Source organism: Hevea brasiliensis, chromosome 4 (genome assembly GCF_030052815.1).
Source record: "Hevea brasiliensis isolate MT/VB/25A 57/8 chromosome 4, ASM3005281v1, whole genome shotgun sequence".
In the NCBI taxonomy this organism is placed as follows: domain Eukaryota; kingdom Viridiplantae; phylum Streptophyta; class Magnoliopsida; order Malpighiales; family Euphorbiaceae; genus Hevea; species Hevea brasiliensis.
The window spans coordinates 114865525-114883545 of record NC_079496.1 but is presented as its reverse complement, the minus strand read 5'-3'; the positions used below and the strand labels follow the sequence as shown (position 1 = coordinate 114883545).

The window sequence follows — 18021 nt, the reverse complement described above, 5'->3', positions numbered from 1 at the left end:
TGTTGTATTATATATATTTAAAAAAAAATGTGCTATACTCAATTTCATTTTTTATATTGATTTTAGACCTTATAATTATTTATATATATATATAATTTGTTTTGATATATCAAACTCAATATCACTAAATTATTTTTTTTTTCTTAAGGTGAAAACATTAAACTTAAAGGTCTTACATAGCAAACCTTTCAATCTCCAATGGGCAAAAAGAGATCTATCTTCCATTAAATACGTACCAACATATGGGCAACTCTAGAGGGCTCTGCTAAAATCTTTCTTTTACAGACAGGCAGGTGTGGGAGATAATGGCAGACAAATTTGGGTTTTACCAAAAGAAAGAATATGAGATACACTCAAATTCTACACCTTCATCACTTTCATCGTCTTCTTCTTCTTAGTTTTAAAACCCTATTCCCTATATATCACTTGATCATCAAGATTCAAGAATCTCATGCACTGAATCGTCATGGATGGTTTCAGCTGCACCACCCCATTTATTCTATACCCTTCTATTTTTCTCGTTCTCTTTTTCTCTACAATCAACCATCAATACCATATTCTCACTCACCTTTCTTTTTCTTCTTCTCTTTCTAAGCACTCTAATACTTCTCAAGAAACGCCAGAACTCACCATTTCTACAATGCCAAGCGCAGCAGCTCCGAGCGATAATGCTGTAAGCACACACCTCTAGAAACAAAAAATATTATATTTTTTGTATATTTTTAGATTCATATATCGATACATGTTCTTTTACAGGTTCAATTGGATAGTCGATTAGAGGAAATGGAAGCAGGTTTGGCAAGAGCAAGAGCAGCGATTCGAGAGGCGAGTCGAACGCGTAATTATTCATCTCACAGGAAGGAAAGCTTCATCCCTAGAGGATCCGTGTACTTAAACCCTTATGCCTTTCATCAGTTAAGATATTTTCCTTTATTTTCGACTATTTTCTTTTTCTCCCTTTGACTCTACACTAGTTCATATACTTCTTTTAGTCATTTCATTTTTCTCTAACCTTTATTGGGATATTGTCAATTTTTTTCATATACAATTGATTTCCATCGGGTCTCCAACTCGAGACTTTACAACTTAGAGATTACTCTATGTTAATGAGCTAAGCCTCATCAGTGGGATATTGTCATTTAGCATACATGAGAGTTTATCTTGATAGATCTTCATTAGGATGAAGTTTCATAACCTATTAGAGATAATGCCATCATTTTAATTTTTTTAAAATGATAAATGGTCAGTTTGATTTTTTAAAAGTTAAATACATAATAGTGAAATCATTTTAAAAAATATAAATTAAGATTAATAATAATTTTTTAAAAAAAATTTAACTTCAATTAAGATCAAAAAATTAATATTAATGAATTAAAATTCATTAAAAGATTAACAATATTTTTTTATCGAGAGTAACATCCTAGCCCAAATCTTAGAAAAGAAAAAGAAAAAGGTGAAGCTTGCTTTTATTGATAGTTAATGAAGATATTCACCAATAAATGTTTGAAAACTTTCTTTATGTATGGCTCTCACAACCCCTATATTCGTAGGAACTGTACTTTGGCATGGTATCCCATTCTTGCATTTAATTAAAGGAAGAATATGGAGTAACACAATCTTCTTTAATTTTTGTTGAATACAGCCTATATCGTGTAAGTCAATCTTTCTATTTTAACATTTATCAAGATTTTAAGGATTTATTTAATTTTAACCTCAATTGTAATTCGAATTTCAATGAGTTAATTCCTTTGCATTCAATATAATATAAAACAACATGATAAATTGATCATCCACATTTGCTATGAATACTTTTCAGGAGCCACATTGAGATGGAGAAACGATTTAGAGTATGGACATACAGAGAAGGAGAGCCACCATTGTTTCACGATGGCCCATTGAACAACATTTACTCCACTGAAGGACAACTCATAGATGAATTGGACAGTGGCAAGAGCCTGTTTTCAGCTCGCCATCCTGATGAGGCACTCGCATTTTTCCTTCCTGTCAGCATTGTTAGCATCGTTCGATACATCTACAGACCTTACGTCAATTATTCGCGCCATAGAATGCAAAATATTGTCAAGGACTATATTGAAACTGTTTCCTCTAGATACCCATATTGGAATAGAACCAGTGGAGCTGATCATTTTCTGGTTTCTTGCCATGATTGGGTATGCTTAAGATCTAATGGTTCTGAAAATGTTTCCAGTGACGTGTTTGAACTTAGACATCATAGCTTTAGAAACGTTTGCTTTCTTTTTTCTTGATTATGTATTCTCGATTAATCTCCTCCACTTGATATGCTTCAGGCACCAGATGTTTCAGCTGCCTATCCTCAGCTTTACAAGCACTTCATAAGGGTTCTTTGCAATGCCAACACCTCTGAAGGATTCATACCTGCAAGGGATGTCTCCTTGCCAGAAATCTACCTCTCATTTGGAAAGCTGAGCCCGGCACCCCTTTTCCTTCCTTCCAAGAATCGATCAATTCTGGCTTTCTTCGCCGGAGGCGCTCATGGAATTGTAAGAGATATACTATTCAAGCACTGGAGAGGCAAGGACAAAGATATTCAAGTTTATGAGGGTCGTCTCCCTAAAACCCTAAATTACAGTGAGTTAATGAGCCAAAGCAAGTTTTGCTTATGCCCTAGTGGATGGGAAGTTGCAAGTCCAAGAGTGGCTGAATCAATATATGCAGGTTGTGTTCCAGTGATAATTTCAGATTCATATGTTCTACCATTTAGTGATGTTCTTGATTGGAGCAAATTTTCAATTCATATTCCAGTTGAAAAGATACCAGAAATTAAGAAGATTCTGCAGAGTGTTCCATTGGATGAGTATCTAACAATGCAAAAAGGAGTCATTCAAGTGCAAAGGCACTTCATTCTCAATCGGCCATCAAAGCCCTATGATGTTTTCCATATGGTTTTGCATTCTGTATGGCTTAGGAGGCTTAATATTAAGTTTCCATTATAGTTCCTTTTGTATACAAATTTCTTTACTATGATGATATATTTTGATCAATTATCATGTAAAACTATTCCACATAATTGAATATATGTGAATTAATTAACGCTTTATATATTTCTTACAGCAATGGCCATTATTCTTGTTTATACTCCACATGAAATTATTAAACATTTAATTTCTTTTTTTTTTATAGGATGAATAGGTAGTATGACTCAAAAGCAGGCATTTAATTTCTAAAACATATCTTTAAAAGAAAATTGATATATATAAAAATAAAAAAAATTTTCCGATCTATCATAGATTCATGATATAATCATGTGAGACTCATATATTAAATAGGTGGATCTCACTATACATCTTCTGTCTTGAGTCCATGATAGATCGGGTCTAAGTAAAAAAAATACAAAATAAAAATATATCAAACAAGGGAAGGGAAATTTGAAGAAGGAGAGGAGCCAAGGTGGAGCCAGAAATGTAATTTCTTTAGGGTTCAATATTATATATAAAAATAATTTAAATAATTATTAACTATACTAATTGTCTACCGTATATTTTGAGGGTTAGTGCTAATACTATAAAATTTATTAAATATAAAATTAGAAATAAATTATTCTAATAATTGACATTATTTATATTATGATAAAATAATATAAATTATTTTTGAAAGAATCAATAAAATAAAATAAAATAGTTTAGAGGGTCAAATTCGTAATTTCAGCATCTAATAATACGTCAAGCTAATCTTCGCTTTATAGAGATATACGACGAGTCGTCTCTGTGCGCGCGCCCGCCTTTATACAACCGTTTTTTTCCCTCGCATCTCTCTCTCTCTCTCACTCCATTTCCCCGAGAAAACAAAATCGCGCAAGCCAAACATACTGTCGCTATTTCAAATATTTTCAGATTATACACAGAGCAAAAACACAACTAGTGTCAAATGGATATCAAACTGCATGGATATTCCTTCACTCACTCTTTTTTAATTCTTCTTCTCCTCTTCTTGATTTTGAGCCTCTCTGCTCTTTTTAATTTTTCTTCTTTTTCAATCTTCTCTGTTTCTAATTTTCAGTCTTCAATCTCAGTTCCTATCGTCCAGTTGCAGACTCAGGTTTCCGCCTCCGATCAAATCCACTATGTTCAATCTGCTCCGTCCAGCTACACTTCTCCTATGATCAATCGATTCAGGAACACTACTGGCATTGTAAGTATTAAGTACTTCTCTGTTTTTTTTTGGGGGGATCTTTGCACTGTAAATTGGAGCAGAGAACACTCAGTTTCTCTCTCTCTAGAACCGTTTGGACTTCCAGTTTTTTAATCAACAACTAAAAGAGCATTCAAAGCTCTCCCTTTCTCCGAGCATTTAATTTAGAGTAACGTTTTATTGATTCATTGACTTAATTTTTAATATTCGATTTTTTGAATGCTACATGTTACAGAAGAAAATCTCAAAAGTACATAGCAGGGAAGAAGAGCTACTGGAACAAGGACTAGCTCGAGCTCGAGCTTCGATACGCAAGGCAGCTGCTTTATCAGCTCCAAACGTCTCACCCATCGGCGGGGTGAACCGAAGGGACGTCGTCGGAGAAGTTGTTTATCGTAACCGCGCCGCATTTTATCAGTAAGCCATTTTTTAATCATTATTCAAAGCCAAAAGTCCAAAGATATAAAATATAAAATTAAAATTGAAGAACATAATTATTAAATTAAAGCTTTTAAATCTTTTGATCACTCTCTATATGTAATACTTTGCTTAGAAGGTATCCGTACGGACAGACAGGACTTAGAATTCTTCTAGCTGACGCATGGATTTGTTTGCGAAGTGCGCGCTCAAAACTCACTCATTTCCTATGTCACTAAGCCATTCACACTCGTATATCATCATAGCTACTGAAAAAAAAAGACACCCATTTGCTGCCTATTGTTGTGACAGCGTAGGCAGTCTTCCCTTTGGTGATGGGGCACCCTTTAGAGGTCAAAAAACGAAGTGGTCATTTTGTGGTTTTTATATAATTATTCACTCCCTGGTTATCCTATTGCGTTCGGACCACCAAATAGAAGTGGTCCAATGAAGTAACATATTCGTGTTTTTGTCATCACGAAGCTTATTCATTTTGGTACATGATTCCACCTAGCCAGCTCGATGGCTTAATTTTCCTGCACTTGTTTATGCTTCTTGATTGTTATTTACACGCCTTTTAACAATTGGCAGTAACATATACGTGTCTTATAATTACCTGAAGCTGACGAGACCAATGAGGTCACGTCAAGTTTGCATTCAGAAAGGGAAATTCAAATTAAGTTCAAGTAAATTGTAACTATTGTTCTCGTTAGCCATGTGATTTTGCAACAGCCCACAAAGTAGCCTCATCATGCTTAGCTCAATATATGATATTATTGACGTTACACCATTACCATATCGTTATGATTTTGGAGTTCTATACTCTATACTACTTATTGCTAGTCGGCTATTAAATGCTTCAGACTTCAGTTTCCGCTATCTACAAGTGTTAAAATTGCTTTTCATTCGCAAACAAAATCACATGATACGCCGCACATACCTTTCTGATCATATGTAATGACATGAATACCCATGAATAATTTAAAAAACATATGATCAGGAGTTATCTGGAGATGGAGAGGAGATTCAAGGTCTACGTGTACTCCGAAGGGAGCCCACCTATCGTCCATGATGGGCCATGCAAGGACATATATACAATAGAGGGGAGGTTTATACACGAGATGGAACATGGGTCCAGGAGGTATAGAACAAGAGATCCTCAACGTGCCCACGTTTATTTCATGCCCTTCAGCGTAGCCTGGATGGTCAAGTATCTCTACAAGCCTCTCACATACGATCTTACACCGCTACGGCAGTTTGTGGCTGATTATGTAAGAGTGATATCTATCAAATATCCTTTTTGGAATAGAACTTGTGGGGCTGATCACTTCATGCTTGCTTGTCATGATTGGGTGAGTTTCTTTTATCCAAAATTCTCTTATATTCTTTTCTGGATTTTTTTTTTTTTTTGTACAATTTTCTGAATCCCTTTTGTGCTAGGGAAACTGGTCGGTTACATGATATTTTATCTGATAAATAATTATCACATATTCTAATTATTAAATGTTAATACTTGAGATTCTTTAGTATCTATGAGATTAATATAATATTTATATCAAAAGTAAGTGAGATTCATATATTAGTAAAAAAAATTGTAGAAAAATACTTCAATTTGGATTGCCGCGGACGTGAACTTGGCTTTCTCTCTGTTTCAGGGTCCCCATGCATCCCGGGCCAACCCGCTCCTTTACAACACATCAATCCGAGTCCTGTGCAATGCCAACACTTCTGAAGGTTTCAATCCCCGAAAGGATGTAAGCCTCCCTGAAATTCACCTCTACAGTGGCAACTTTCCACCCCAACTCCTATCCCCACCACCAGCCAATACCTCCCGTCCCTACCTTGCCTTCTTTGCCGGTGGTCTTCATGGCCCAATCCGTCCCCTCCTCCTCAACCAGTGGAAAGACCGTGACTCTGATCTTCGTGTCTTCGAATACCTTCCTAAACACTTGAATTATTATTCATTCATGCTCCAATCCAAGTTTTGTCTATGTCCAAGCGGCCATGAAGTAGCAAGCCCTAGAATTGTTGAGGCCATTTATGCTGAATGCGTGCCTGTGATTTTGTCGAAATATTATGTTTTGCCATTTAGCGATGTTTTAAGATGGGAGGCGTTTTCAATACGGGTGAAAGTATCAGAAATTCCAAGACTAAAAGAGGTGTTAAGATCAGTTCCTGAAGAAAAATACAAGAAGCTTAAGGAGGGTTTAAAAGCTGTTAGAAAGCACTTTGTGTTGAACCAACCTGCTAAGCGATTTGATGTTTTTCATATGATATTGCACTCCATATGGCTTAGGAGAATCAATTTGAGACCTGGATAGATGTACATAAGAAAGCTATGTGATACTACCACTCATCACAGCTGAGGAGAAAACTGCCATATATGATCAAATATACCTATCTTTTGGTGTTCACTTCACTTATTAGATCTAATACTAGTAGCGGTTATAAAATTAATCAAGCTTTAAATCAGTAATATTAAAATCATGTTTAAAAGTGTAAAGTTTGAATTTGAATTCTAACAGAGCCAAATAAAAATAATATTAAAGTCTAATATATTATAACCATTGAATTTTGACTAAGTAATATATATCACCAGCGCTATTAGATCTTCGTAGATTATATGAAGATGATAAGTGACAGGAATTCCATCCCCTTTCCAAGTCCACATAATATAGTAATATTGTGTAGTTAAATTTATAGTATCTTTGGTGCATCCATATTGAATAGAATCATCAAAATAATTAATTATAATGGAACCTATGGTAATCAATAATTAAAGAAAAACCGTGAAAATTTGTTTCACAAGCATTAATTGTCAGGCTACATAGAAATTATATGCGTCCCAAATTAAATATTGTTAGTAATTAGGATCGATTATCATCTTGCCTATATTCAGTTTAATACCATGACAAATTTCATCTACAAGCATGTATACTGATTTTCTCTGGCAAAATGCTTAATTTAGCTTATATATTTATAGGAGAAGTTCAATTTAATCCATTTCCAATTTCTTGTTTAATTTTGCCCAAAAATTTTAATTTAAAATCAATTTGACCTAAAACCTAAAATATAAGCTAAATTTCTTAATTTTTTTATTTAAATCAAAAATTAAAAAGTTCAGATTTTAATTTTAAAATTAAATTTTTTAATTTTTTAATTTAAACCTGAAAATCAAGAAGCTCAATTTCTTTATTTTCTTAATTTTTAAATTAAATTAAACTTAAATTCAAACTTATGAACTAAATTTAATAAAAAAATAAAAATGATTAAATTAAACTCTCTCACTAAATACATGAATGAAATTGAACTTTAATCCAATTTTCTCTATATAATTTAAACGACACATCCCAATGCAGGTAAATAAATTTTCAACTTAAAGTGCATAGTATTCACGCATTAATGTTAATATTCACATATTAATACTACATATTAATAAAATTCACTCCGTTCATTTTTATTTGTCAAAAATTATCAGATAATCTCATTTCTAGAAAAAAAAATATTAATAATTAATTAAAATACTTTTTATTTCATATAAAAATTGTATTTAATTTAATTTTTCTAAATGTGACACAAAAGAAAAACCTAAATATAACAGATAAAAATGAAATTTATAACATATTAATAGTTATTTAGTATTAGATTATTTTGCAATGTTCCATGGGTCGCCCGGACTCTCGCGGGTCATCTTAGCCATCTATAGCTGGAACCTGGAGAGATCCTTGAACCCAAGGTCTTGTTCTACTTCTATGGGCCTAGGTGGTACAACTTCCCCCAATGCAAATCTCACTAAACACCAAATACCTCCCATAATTTGAACTGAAAAGATTCCCGCCGAAGTCACCGTACAGAACAAGGGCTTACTAATTCCCATTTTTTAACACCTAATCCATCAACCATGGACCCTGATGCAGGATAAAGTAGTAAAGGTAGAGGACCCACAAATCTAATATCAAAAGCACAAGCAAAACAACCCAACCGAAAACCAAAGATATGCTAAAATGGCTGCACTATTGGGTTAAATTTATTATAATGGAAAAAGGGATGACAAAGGGCTCCAAATGAGAACTAAATGAAACGCATAATCAACAAAACTTTTCAAGAGACCTATAATTGACTTTATGAAGAAAAGCATGACATTTGCAACTGTTAGTTCTATTGGACTCACTATTAAGCGTTCATTTCCTAAACCACTGCCCTTCTTTCACTAGAAATTTGTATTATTAATTTGTTTTTCCACTGTTCCAATAGTCCTACTAGTCAAAATGCCAAGAAATTACTCATTAGAGAACACCCCAATCACAGTGAGATGTCCTCCCCTCCCAAAAGAGAGAAAACCGAATTAGGCAAACAAATGCCTACATTGGCATTAACCAACCTGCAACAATGAAATTTAACTATGACTAAACCATGGTCCCACTGCACCATTCACATGTCCATTGCTGTGGATTCCCACACCATTTGGGATCAGTGAAGGAGGTAATCCAACAGCCATTGGAGGTGGTGCAGCAGGGTACAACCCATGATTGTGAGGTACAGCGTGGGGGCTCACAAGAGGACTGGCAGCAGGACTTCCCTTGCGTTGTTGGAGGGCATGGATCTGCCTGAGTCCTTCCTCATGAATACGTGATATTGTCTCCAACTCCTTCATTGACAGAGCTTCCAACCCAGCGCCATAAAGAGGAGCATGTCGTGACATTTCTTCTTGAAGTGAAGCCTCAAGTGTGCGAATGTATTGCTGAAAAGGCAAGGGAATTAGTATAAAACCATTTCTGACTGTTCACATGCACAGGAGAAAAAATAAATGCAGAACAGAAAGCGAGAAAAAGAAGGGGGAAGGAGGGAAAGGAGGGGGACATTTGGAGACAAAAAAAAAATTGCTTATAAATTTCACTCATAATGCTAACTAAAAGCCGAACTATACCTGTTTCCAACATTCTAAAAACAAAAACCTTTAATAATAAGATAATAACCTACCTTTGACATCCGATCATGAGGTTCGACTGCACCTAGTCATTTCTTCATTTAATTATTCTCAATTTAGTTTTATTTATTCAGTTGTGCCCAATAAGGGTACCCTCCCCTATCCCATATACTGCTCCTATCACCATTCTAACAGTTGAAACATGCAACCTCCGGTAAAACTACGAAGTTTTAACAGTAAGGCTATCTGTTGGGGCACACCTCCTTGATTATAGTATATGTAACTATCTACTTGCAAAGTTTATCTACCAAACTACATTCCATATTAATCAAGTTTTTCCCCAGAAAGGGCTTGAAATATTGGGTCCATCACCTAAAATATATTGGCTTTATTTCAGGAGATGAAAAATAGCATCTTAGGAGAAGCCTGTTGAACTAGAGTTGAAGGGAAGCTTTAATTTTCTTCCCCCCACCACTCTCTCTCTCTCTCTCTCTCTCTCTCTCTCTCTCTCTCTCTCTCTCTCTCTCTCTCGTCCCCCTCTTCCCTCCCTCCTTTTTTTTTTTTCACTTTCTTCTAGTTCTCATGACTCCAAGCCATTACATTTTTTCACTCCAGAAGAAAAGAATGGACTAATATCTAAAGCAGCTTTTACTGATTAGATAAGTAAGAGGGGAAGAAGAAGATCAGAACTTTGAATCAGTAACAGAGGCAGAAAAATAAACTATGTAAAAGTAAAAACCTGGCAGGCCTGCAATTTTGATTCCATCCCATCAATATATGCTTCACACCGAGCAACCTGTTCTTCTTTTTCCCTCTTTTCTCCTTCTGTTTGTCCAACTGTTTGAGTCAATCTCCGAACTTCGTCCTCCAATGACTGACGGATTTCCTCCCTGGTCACATTCTCTGTGGCATACCGCTTCAACTCTTCATCAAATCTTTTCCACGCAGCTTCAGCACTCTTTAACCTTTCGGCAAGAGTATTTTTCTCCTTTACCACTCTCTGTCATGTTCATAGATTATTGTCACAAATGGAAGCAACACAGCAGTCAATACTAAAGGCAGAAGAACATAAGCAAATATCTAAACCATTTCCATTTCATGAACCCCTATCCCTTCCCCCAGAAAAGTGGGGAAACAACTTAAAAATACATGCCCGCAGTTTCAATTTAAAAATACAGGATATACCAACCATATATGCCCGCAGTTTCAATTTAAAAATACAGGATTCTTCATTTCCATATCACAATAACAAGCAATGATTAAGTAGTAATGCAAGAATAGTTCAATTACCGATAGACTTAGAAACCAATTTTACGTCAAAAGATTTTACAAGTTGGTAAGCGAAGACTCAAGACTGTGATTAATCAGTTGATGCTCTTCATCAGCAAGTAAAATAACCAAAAACGGGCCATGGGGATCAACAGCCAAAACAGGGAAAAGATACAAACAGAAAGAGGAGCGAGAAAGCGAAACAGGTTAGATTCCACTGAGTGCACACAGCAGAACAAAGCAGGAGTGGGTAAACTGTCTGTGTGTGCGTGGAAGGATGTATCAGTGCTTGCATGCTACCTTCAATTCATCCCGTTTCCGGGACTTCAACTGAGAGAGCTGTGTTTCAGCATCATGAAGACGATCCTGAAGAACTTTCTTCTCAGCTGTAAGTTTGGTAATTTCTTCATCCCGCTCTGAGCGTATCCACTCAAGCTGACTTTCTACTTCTTGTATTCGTTCAGAAAGTTCCTTCTTTTCCCGAGCAAAGCGATCCATCTCAGCCCTCATTTCAGACTGCCATCATTAGAGGTGTTAACACTAACAAACACCAAAAGCTCATAAGATGCAATACCATTTCTCTAGACCATATCATCAATTGAAATATATCAGGTACCTTGAGTCGATTGTTAATGGACTCTGATTCACTCAATTTTTGTGATAGAATAGTTTTTTCCCGAACAATATTAGAAATTTCTGTCTTCCTCTCTTCACGCATGCGAATAATTTCATCCTCACTGGCACATAACTGATGCCAAAGAGCTGCCCGATCAACATTTGCAAGTTCAGCACCCTCCCGCATCATGCTTAGAACAGGTTTAACAATTTCTTGCTCCTCACAAACTAAAAAAACCAATATATCCAAGTCGAAATCTACATCACGACTATTATCTGTAGTACTGGTGGCACGATCAACAAGTCTCTTTAGCATCCTCACTCTGTATGACTCATCAGCATACCATTTAAACAATAATGTGTAAAGCATCTTCACAAACCCCTTCACTCTGGGGTCCCTTGAAAGGGCCAACGTCTCAGCAAGGCCAAGAACAACATTAAAATCATCCCTTTGGATTCTCAGATGTTCACTGGCTTCTCCCTCTATTACAACATCTGCATGCTGAAAATTTTCAGCAACAAATCTGGCATTGTAATTCAATCTCTGAGTGAGGCGCCTTTCCAAAACCATTGCCACAGATTGTGCCATAATTGCCCCCCGAGCTACAGCTCTGTCAAATGTTTGAGAAGCTTCAACAGCAAGACAAGGTATAGATAACATCTCAATCAAGACATAAATGTCAGAAAAATGGCAACTAGCATGGAAAGGCTGCTCATCCACCACATGAAACCTTTCAGGAATGGATCCATTTTCACCAAACAAGAAAAGACCGCAAGGCAATGCTGAGCTGTCATCCCCAAAGTCATCATCACATTCAATATCTCTAAGTATGGTTTCAGCAACATCTCCCCAACTATTTACAGTTTTACTCAAAAAATCCAAGACACAGGGACGCACCTCAGCACCCAATTTTTTTAACCTAACACGAACAGACCTGACCTACAAAAGAAAATAAAGAATGTTACAAATGGATAAAAGAAATTATGTTGGAAAATAGAATAAGAAAATTGAGAGAAATAGATACAGCTTCAGGAAGATGTTGGCACTGGGATGCAGCTTTAAATATAAAATCTATGGTTGCAGCAAGAGGCTCATCATTTGAATCAGCTAAAAGCTCAAAAGATTGAAATAAAATGCGTTCCCACACATCACTACCACATTCCAGTTGACTAAGAGCACCAAAAACCTGTTAAAAAAAATTATCATAATCTTGCAATAAAAAGTGTTGTGATAGACAAAATGAGAAAAATATATGTGCATACTATCATCAAAATCAAAATAGATGGTGCAAAATATGCCTTATTAGTGTTTAGTGGCTTTTTCCATGTTTCACTGCCAACACACCACAAAGAAGCAAATTGACCATAGAAAACAGAAAGCCAAAACACTTCTAGAAAGAATATCTTACAGGTATCCGCAAAGCAGGTTCTGCATCAGGCTTTTGAAGTCTTTCAAGAAGTGCGCAAGCTGCCAGTGGATGCTCTGAATGCTCTACCAACTTGGGGACTAAAGCTACAAGGTCAGGCTGCAAATGTTTTGGAGCTTTATCCAATACAAGAGCAATCTTTTGTGCAGATTGAGGTCTTCGTCTTGGCTCAGGACAGCATTGTGGAACGGCTCCATCAAGGGCTCTCAGTGAGTTTACAATCAATCCTAAGAGCTCCTCAGATTGTTCTGGCCACTTGGTCTGAAAATTCAACTTTCAAACTAGTTAATGTATATCAAATAATTGAGTTAGAAATATCAGCACTTATGGAGCAAAAAACAAAACATGCCTTAGAGCAAAGGGAAGCATTTTCCAAAGATGCTCCAGCTGTTGTTACTGGTGGATAAATAGGCTGTCCAGGAAGAGCTTTTCCAGGCATATCAATACCATTTCCATCAGAGCTTTGCACAGCAGATGCACTGGTAGTATCATCTACACCAGACTCCAATCTCTCATATACAGGAAATGGAGCAGATTCTGTTGCTCCACTTTCCCTATCAGATTCCAATGGACTGGCAGAACCACTGCCATCAACTGAAGGCTTTGAGTTCACATCAGACAAATAATCATTGGAACTTCCTTCTGATGGTTGACAACATTCAACCATTATGTCCAAAAGTAAATCTATAATTGCTTGCTGCAAAACTTTAACTCCCATCAACAGATTCATCAGGCTGGGAGAAGATTCATCAGCTTTTGCTGCCTTCTTTCCATCATTGGTACTAGAAAGCTTGGTTGGAAGAAGCAAACGCTTTACTTTCGCAGGATCATCTAGATAGACACGTAATCCAGTCAAAAAACCAGCAATTGCACCAGCATCCATTAGAAGCTTTTCCCTTAAGGTAACCTGTGGCTGTGAAGGATTATCTCCATATGTCAAGTGAAAGCCAGCTCTAGAAAGAAGGTTTCTAAAGATATCTTCTTCATCTCCGCTTACTCCTTCACTGTCTTCAGAATCAATGAGTTCATCAGGATCAGTTGTTAATGCATCCTGATCATCCTCAGAGGCCAAAACCTAACAAAGTAAGACAACTGTTACCAGCCTAGCTCCTAAGGAGATAGTTAGGATTGATGTTATGAAGATACTTTACAAGAATATAATACCCTCTAGGACTAGTAACAGGCGTGGACTAAAAAGGGCACCGAATGCAAGAACAACTATTTAAAGATGAATAAGAAAACAAAATCTCAGGGATATCTTCATAACTTTGTCATATTGGTACACTTAACAGTCACACTTGCAATGGAATTGCGAGTCATCAATCATCACATATTCTCCTCACACTAAGAACTACTATATTTCGACCTATCTAAAGTAAGTTCAAAAATTAGTCCTATATCCGACCTGCATCTTCATTAGAATATTGGGTTTTTCAATGTTGCCTGAACATGAACAGAAGAAAAACATAGATTACAGACTTGAGATTAAAAACATATTGTGCAGTGCAACCATTCAAGAATTAAGATATACGAAACGGACTCACAATGCAAGCTGAGACATTGAACGTATTTAAATGCACACAAAACGTCATTGTGTTTGAATTTCCAAATAGCATATCCTGATGCAAATTAGTTCATAGTTATGTAGCAAAATGTTGAAAGTTCCACAGAAGAACCATAAAAATCAATAGTCTTATCTCCAGAGTAGTTTTTACCTTAAGTCTAGATTGTGTTGGCCCTCGACAATCAAGTAATTTCAAAATCATCAAAGTATCCTTTGAATAACATATTTATGATATTATTATATTAAAACAAAGAGCAGGCAACTGGTGTGGATGATCATAAGTACTAACCTCTAGATCTGAAAACTCAAACCAAGGACAGCAATCCAATATTTCACAAACAAAAACAACAGTGTCACGCACAAGGAACCCTGCATCTCCTTCCAACATATCGGACACCTTCATAAATTGCAGAACAGAATTATTCCACGTCTTTGTACAAATAGAAGACTCCTTCCACACAGTCTTGGCTGGATTCTTTTGGTTCACCACAGCCATCCTATATCTGACCCAAAAATTTTTATCTAGATCACTACCAACTGACTGGTCACTCTCTAAATATATACATATGGTGTCGAAAGATTCATAGACACCTGCATCAGGAAAAACATGGACCATCAGTTGAATAACAAAAGGAGACAAACACAACCAAAATGTCAGCAGAGAGAGGACTACATATTAGAACCCACCAATCCGAAGCTCACATCCACCAGCTTGAAAGAACTTGCTGAAGATTTTTCGGGTTTCCATTATTTCCTTGAAAGACAAGAAGTTTTCCACCTTCCATGTGAATGAACTTTTTTTCCCAACCCCATCAATCTGGGAACCAGTAACAATTGCCTCAATATCTTGATCTGTTAAATCCTGCATTATTGATGTCTCTTTCAAAATGAGAACCTCTGCAGAGAATACAACAGTGTCCTGAACAAGAAACCCAGAATCTTGATCAAAAAGGCTAGTAAGAGTCACGAATTCACGCCAACCCCAATCTTTTGCAGCTTTGGAATAACGATTCTGAGATTCTTTGGTTACAGATTTCTCCTCCATCCTCTGGTTCAAAACTGACAAACGATGGCTCACAAAACAACTCCAATCACTGGAAGTATTCCGTGAATCTGTAACTTCAAGAAATACTGAAAGGTGACATGGTGGCTGAGACTGCCCTGGTACCACCAAACATACAAATTCTAGTTAGTTTACTCTGATACAACAAAATATGCAGGATTTACCCATCAATTTACTCTCCTACACAATCTAAGCAACAGTCAGTTTAGCTCACAAATCCCACCATCTGAATATTGAACACATGCAGGTAAAAACTGCCTTCCAAAATGCAGCATGAGCAGCAGTTTTAAAGAACTCCATTCACAATGATCAACAATAGAGCTTAAAGAATTCACCATTACAAAGGGTCCATTTTTAAAAGAAAACAGGAAGAAGATTATATAGTGTTACAGAATAATAGACTACCAAATGTGACTTAAGCTTCGAATACTTTTGGACATGGGAATCAAAGGATAAATAGAAAGCAACAAATAAATGGTGACCATCACCACTTTCATCCAGTTTAGCAAGTGAACCAATATAATAAGCAAATATGGCGCAACGGTACACCTTAAATTAAGTTTAGGATAAAGGATCAGCACTTAAGATAAAACATAAGCCTTATCTATCCTAAGAACTTGGAAACTAATAGACTAATAGTCTTCACTCATCTATACAGGAATGGCATCCAACATTATTTCAAAATTTATTAAATATCGCAATAAATTACATAATAAAGTCAGGACATTGCGTTGATATGCATAATTGGAATCAGCCATAGATCTTGGATTACCTCGGGGATAAACAATGAGACGACAATCTCTATTCCCAATCTGAAACCTCCTGCTCTTGATGCAAAGACCTGTAATCTTCCTCTTCTTCAATAGATCCTTCAACCTTGTAAAATTCTCAATCCTCCAAGTAAATTTCCCCATGTGCCCATCAGACTTCCTTGCCCCACTCCCGCTCCTCCCTCCAATTAACCCCCCATTCTTCGAGAAGCTACTGAACTCCTTAATTACATGAAATGAAGTACTGAATACTGCAGTATCATCCACCAAAAATCCTGAGTCAGGCCCAACAAAATCAGACATTTTCATATAATCATTCCAGCCCAAACTTGTATTATCCCCAGTCTTATTATCTGCAGCAAACCGCCCATACGAGTCTCTATGCATATGATTGGACCCTGGTTTTTGGTTCAAGACCGACATTCTAAACAAACACCAACAACTCCTATCAGACACAACTGTCTTCTCCGTGTCCTTACTCTCCAAACACATGGACAAATAATCTTGCCCATTAACTGAGCTCTGGTACACACTGATTCTCAGATTACACTCACCGGCTGGAAACACCTGGCTCATTATCTTCTGTGTCTTAATCATTTCCTTAAACAAACTAAAATTATGCACTTTCCAAGTAAATTTACCGCTTAACACATCAGATACAGGACCCGCAACCACCGACGATGATATTATTGAGGAAGAAACAGATTGCAAGTCATTATTATCGCGCATAAAACTAAGGGATTCATTAAGGATTAAAATGTCGGCGGTTATAAGAACGGAATCATTGTTGAACAAATAACCTAATTTGGAATCAAACACAGTAGAGGAAGGGGTGAAATCACACCAACCGTGAGATTTTTTCTTGCTGGAGAATCGGTGCCACGAATCCCGATGAATCGTTTTAGAATCGTCGGTTAGGTTGACGATAGCTAAACGGTAGCTAGCGAAACAGTCCCATTTGGAAGAGGAGGTGCCGCGAGGGTCCATGATTTGGAGATAGATAGAGATATATCCTGGCAAAGCCTGAGAGTCTCCTTTAGGGTAAATTAAGAGGCGGCAATCGTAGCCGCCAACCTCAAAGTATTTGCTCCAAAGTGCCCTAGCTTTAATACGAGGGAAGTTGTGAACCGTCCATCGGCAAACGGCGGAATACTCTCCTCGACGATCGACGGTCACGGTTTCCTGCGCCCAACCGCTCCCATCCCTCGTGGACCCCACGGCCAAGTCCTCCGCCGGGATTGACGAAGACGCCGACGACGACGACGACGAAGTGGCGGGGGGTGACTGGTCGGTAAGAGCGGACGCCGTCGTCGCCACCGCCGCGGCGGAGGAAGTTTGTGGTGGTGAGGATGGGACCGCCTCCGATAAAGTGTGCTTCATTGCTTGGTTCGTTGGGGTTTTCTTTCCCTCCGCTTCTGTTTCGATCAAATATAAAAAGAATAAGAAGAAGACAGAGATTGATATGTGGCTAGAGAGGGCAGAGGACTACAGGAGGAGGCTTTGGACAACCAGCGCGCATTCTAGTTAACCTGCGCTTCTTTTTCCCTTATTAGTTTTTTTTTTTTTTTCTCCTTCTCTTCCCCTTATTGAGTTGAAAGAGAGATATAGTGATGTGGTGCGGGTGGGTATAAGGTTGTTATGTGGGACAGGTGCTCGTAAGCCGTTGGTCAAGTGTACTTATACTATTCGCTGATAATCTTCTGCAGTTTATTTCTTCGAAATACACGTGCGATCGGGCCCACAGAAGGGATGGGACCTCGTTGTAGCCACGTCTCAGAAGAGTAGGGATTAGATATCGT

General features: G+C 37.1%; 3 protein-coding genes across 5 annotated transcripts; 2 read left to right on the top strand and 1 right to left on the bottom strand.

Moving 5' to 3' along the window:
- The first annotated feature begins 251 nt into the window (after window positions 1-251).
- Window positions 252-3079, top strand: LOC110653980 (probable glycosyltransferase At5g11130). Its single transcript, XM_058144786.1, has 4 exons — window positions 252-673; window positions 757-914; window positions 1817-2171; window positions 2310-3079. The coding sequence occupies exons 1-4, from the start codon at window positions 467-469 to the stop codon at window positions 2973-2975; spliced, it is 1386 nt and encodes a 461-aa protein (XP_058000769.1). The 5' UTR covers window positions 252-466; the 3' UTR covers window positions 2976-3079.
- Window positions 3080-3778: 699 nt separating this feature from the next.
- Window positions 3779-7001, top strand: LOC110653981 (probable glycosyltransferase At5g25310). The gene is made up of 4 exons (XM_021809795.2): window positions 3779-4170; window positions 4406-4587; window positions 5588-5939; window positions 6243-7001. Exons 1-4 carry the CDS (start codon window positions 3907-3909, stop codon window positions 6906-6908), a joined length of 1464 nt encoding a protein of 487 aa, XP_021665487.2. The 5' UTR covers window positions 3779-3906; the 3' UTR covers window positions 6909-7001.
- Window positions 7002-8675: 1674 nt separating this feature from the next.
- Window positions 8676-17802, bottom strand: LOC110654018 (uncharacterized). 3 transcript variants are annotated; one of them, XM_021809865.2, is made up of 10 exons: window positions 16225-17796; window positions 15077-15550; window positions 14679-14980; window positions 13175-13900; window positions 12808-13086; window positions 12424-12585; window positions 11400-12338; window positions 11084-11299; window positions 10254-10514; window positions 8676-9328 (listed from the first exon to the last, which is right to left on the bottom strand). In XM_021809865.2, exons 1-10 carry the CDS (start codon window positions 17600-17602, stop codon window positions 8984-8986), a joined length of 5082 nt encoding a protein of 1693 aa, XP_021665557.2. In that variant the 5' UTR covers window positions 17603-17796; the 3' UTR covers window positions 8676-8983. The 3 variants fall into 3 exon arrangements, with proteins under 3 accessions (XP_021665557.2, XP_058002081.1, XP_021665558.2); XM_058146098.1 differs by lacking the exon at window positions 12424-12585; XM_021809866.2 differs by lacking the exons at window positions 8676-9328; window positions 10254-10514 and having other exon boundaries at window positions 11176-11323; window positions 16225-17802.
- Between the last annotated feature and the right edge of the window lie 219 nt (window positions 17803-18021).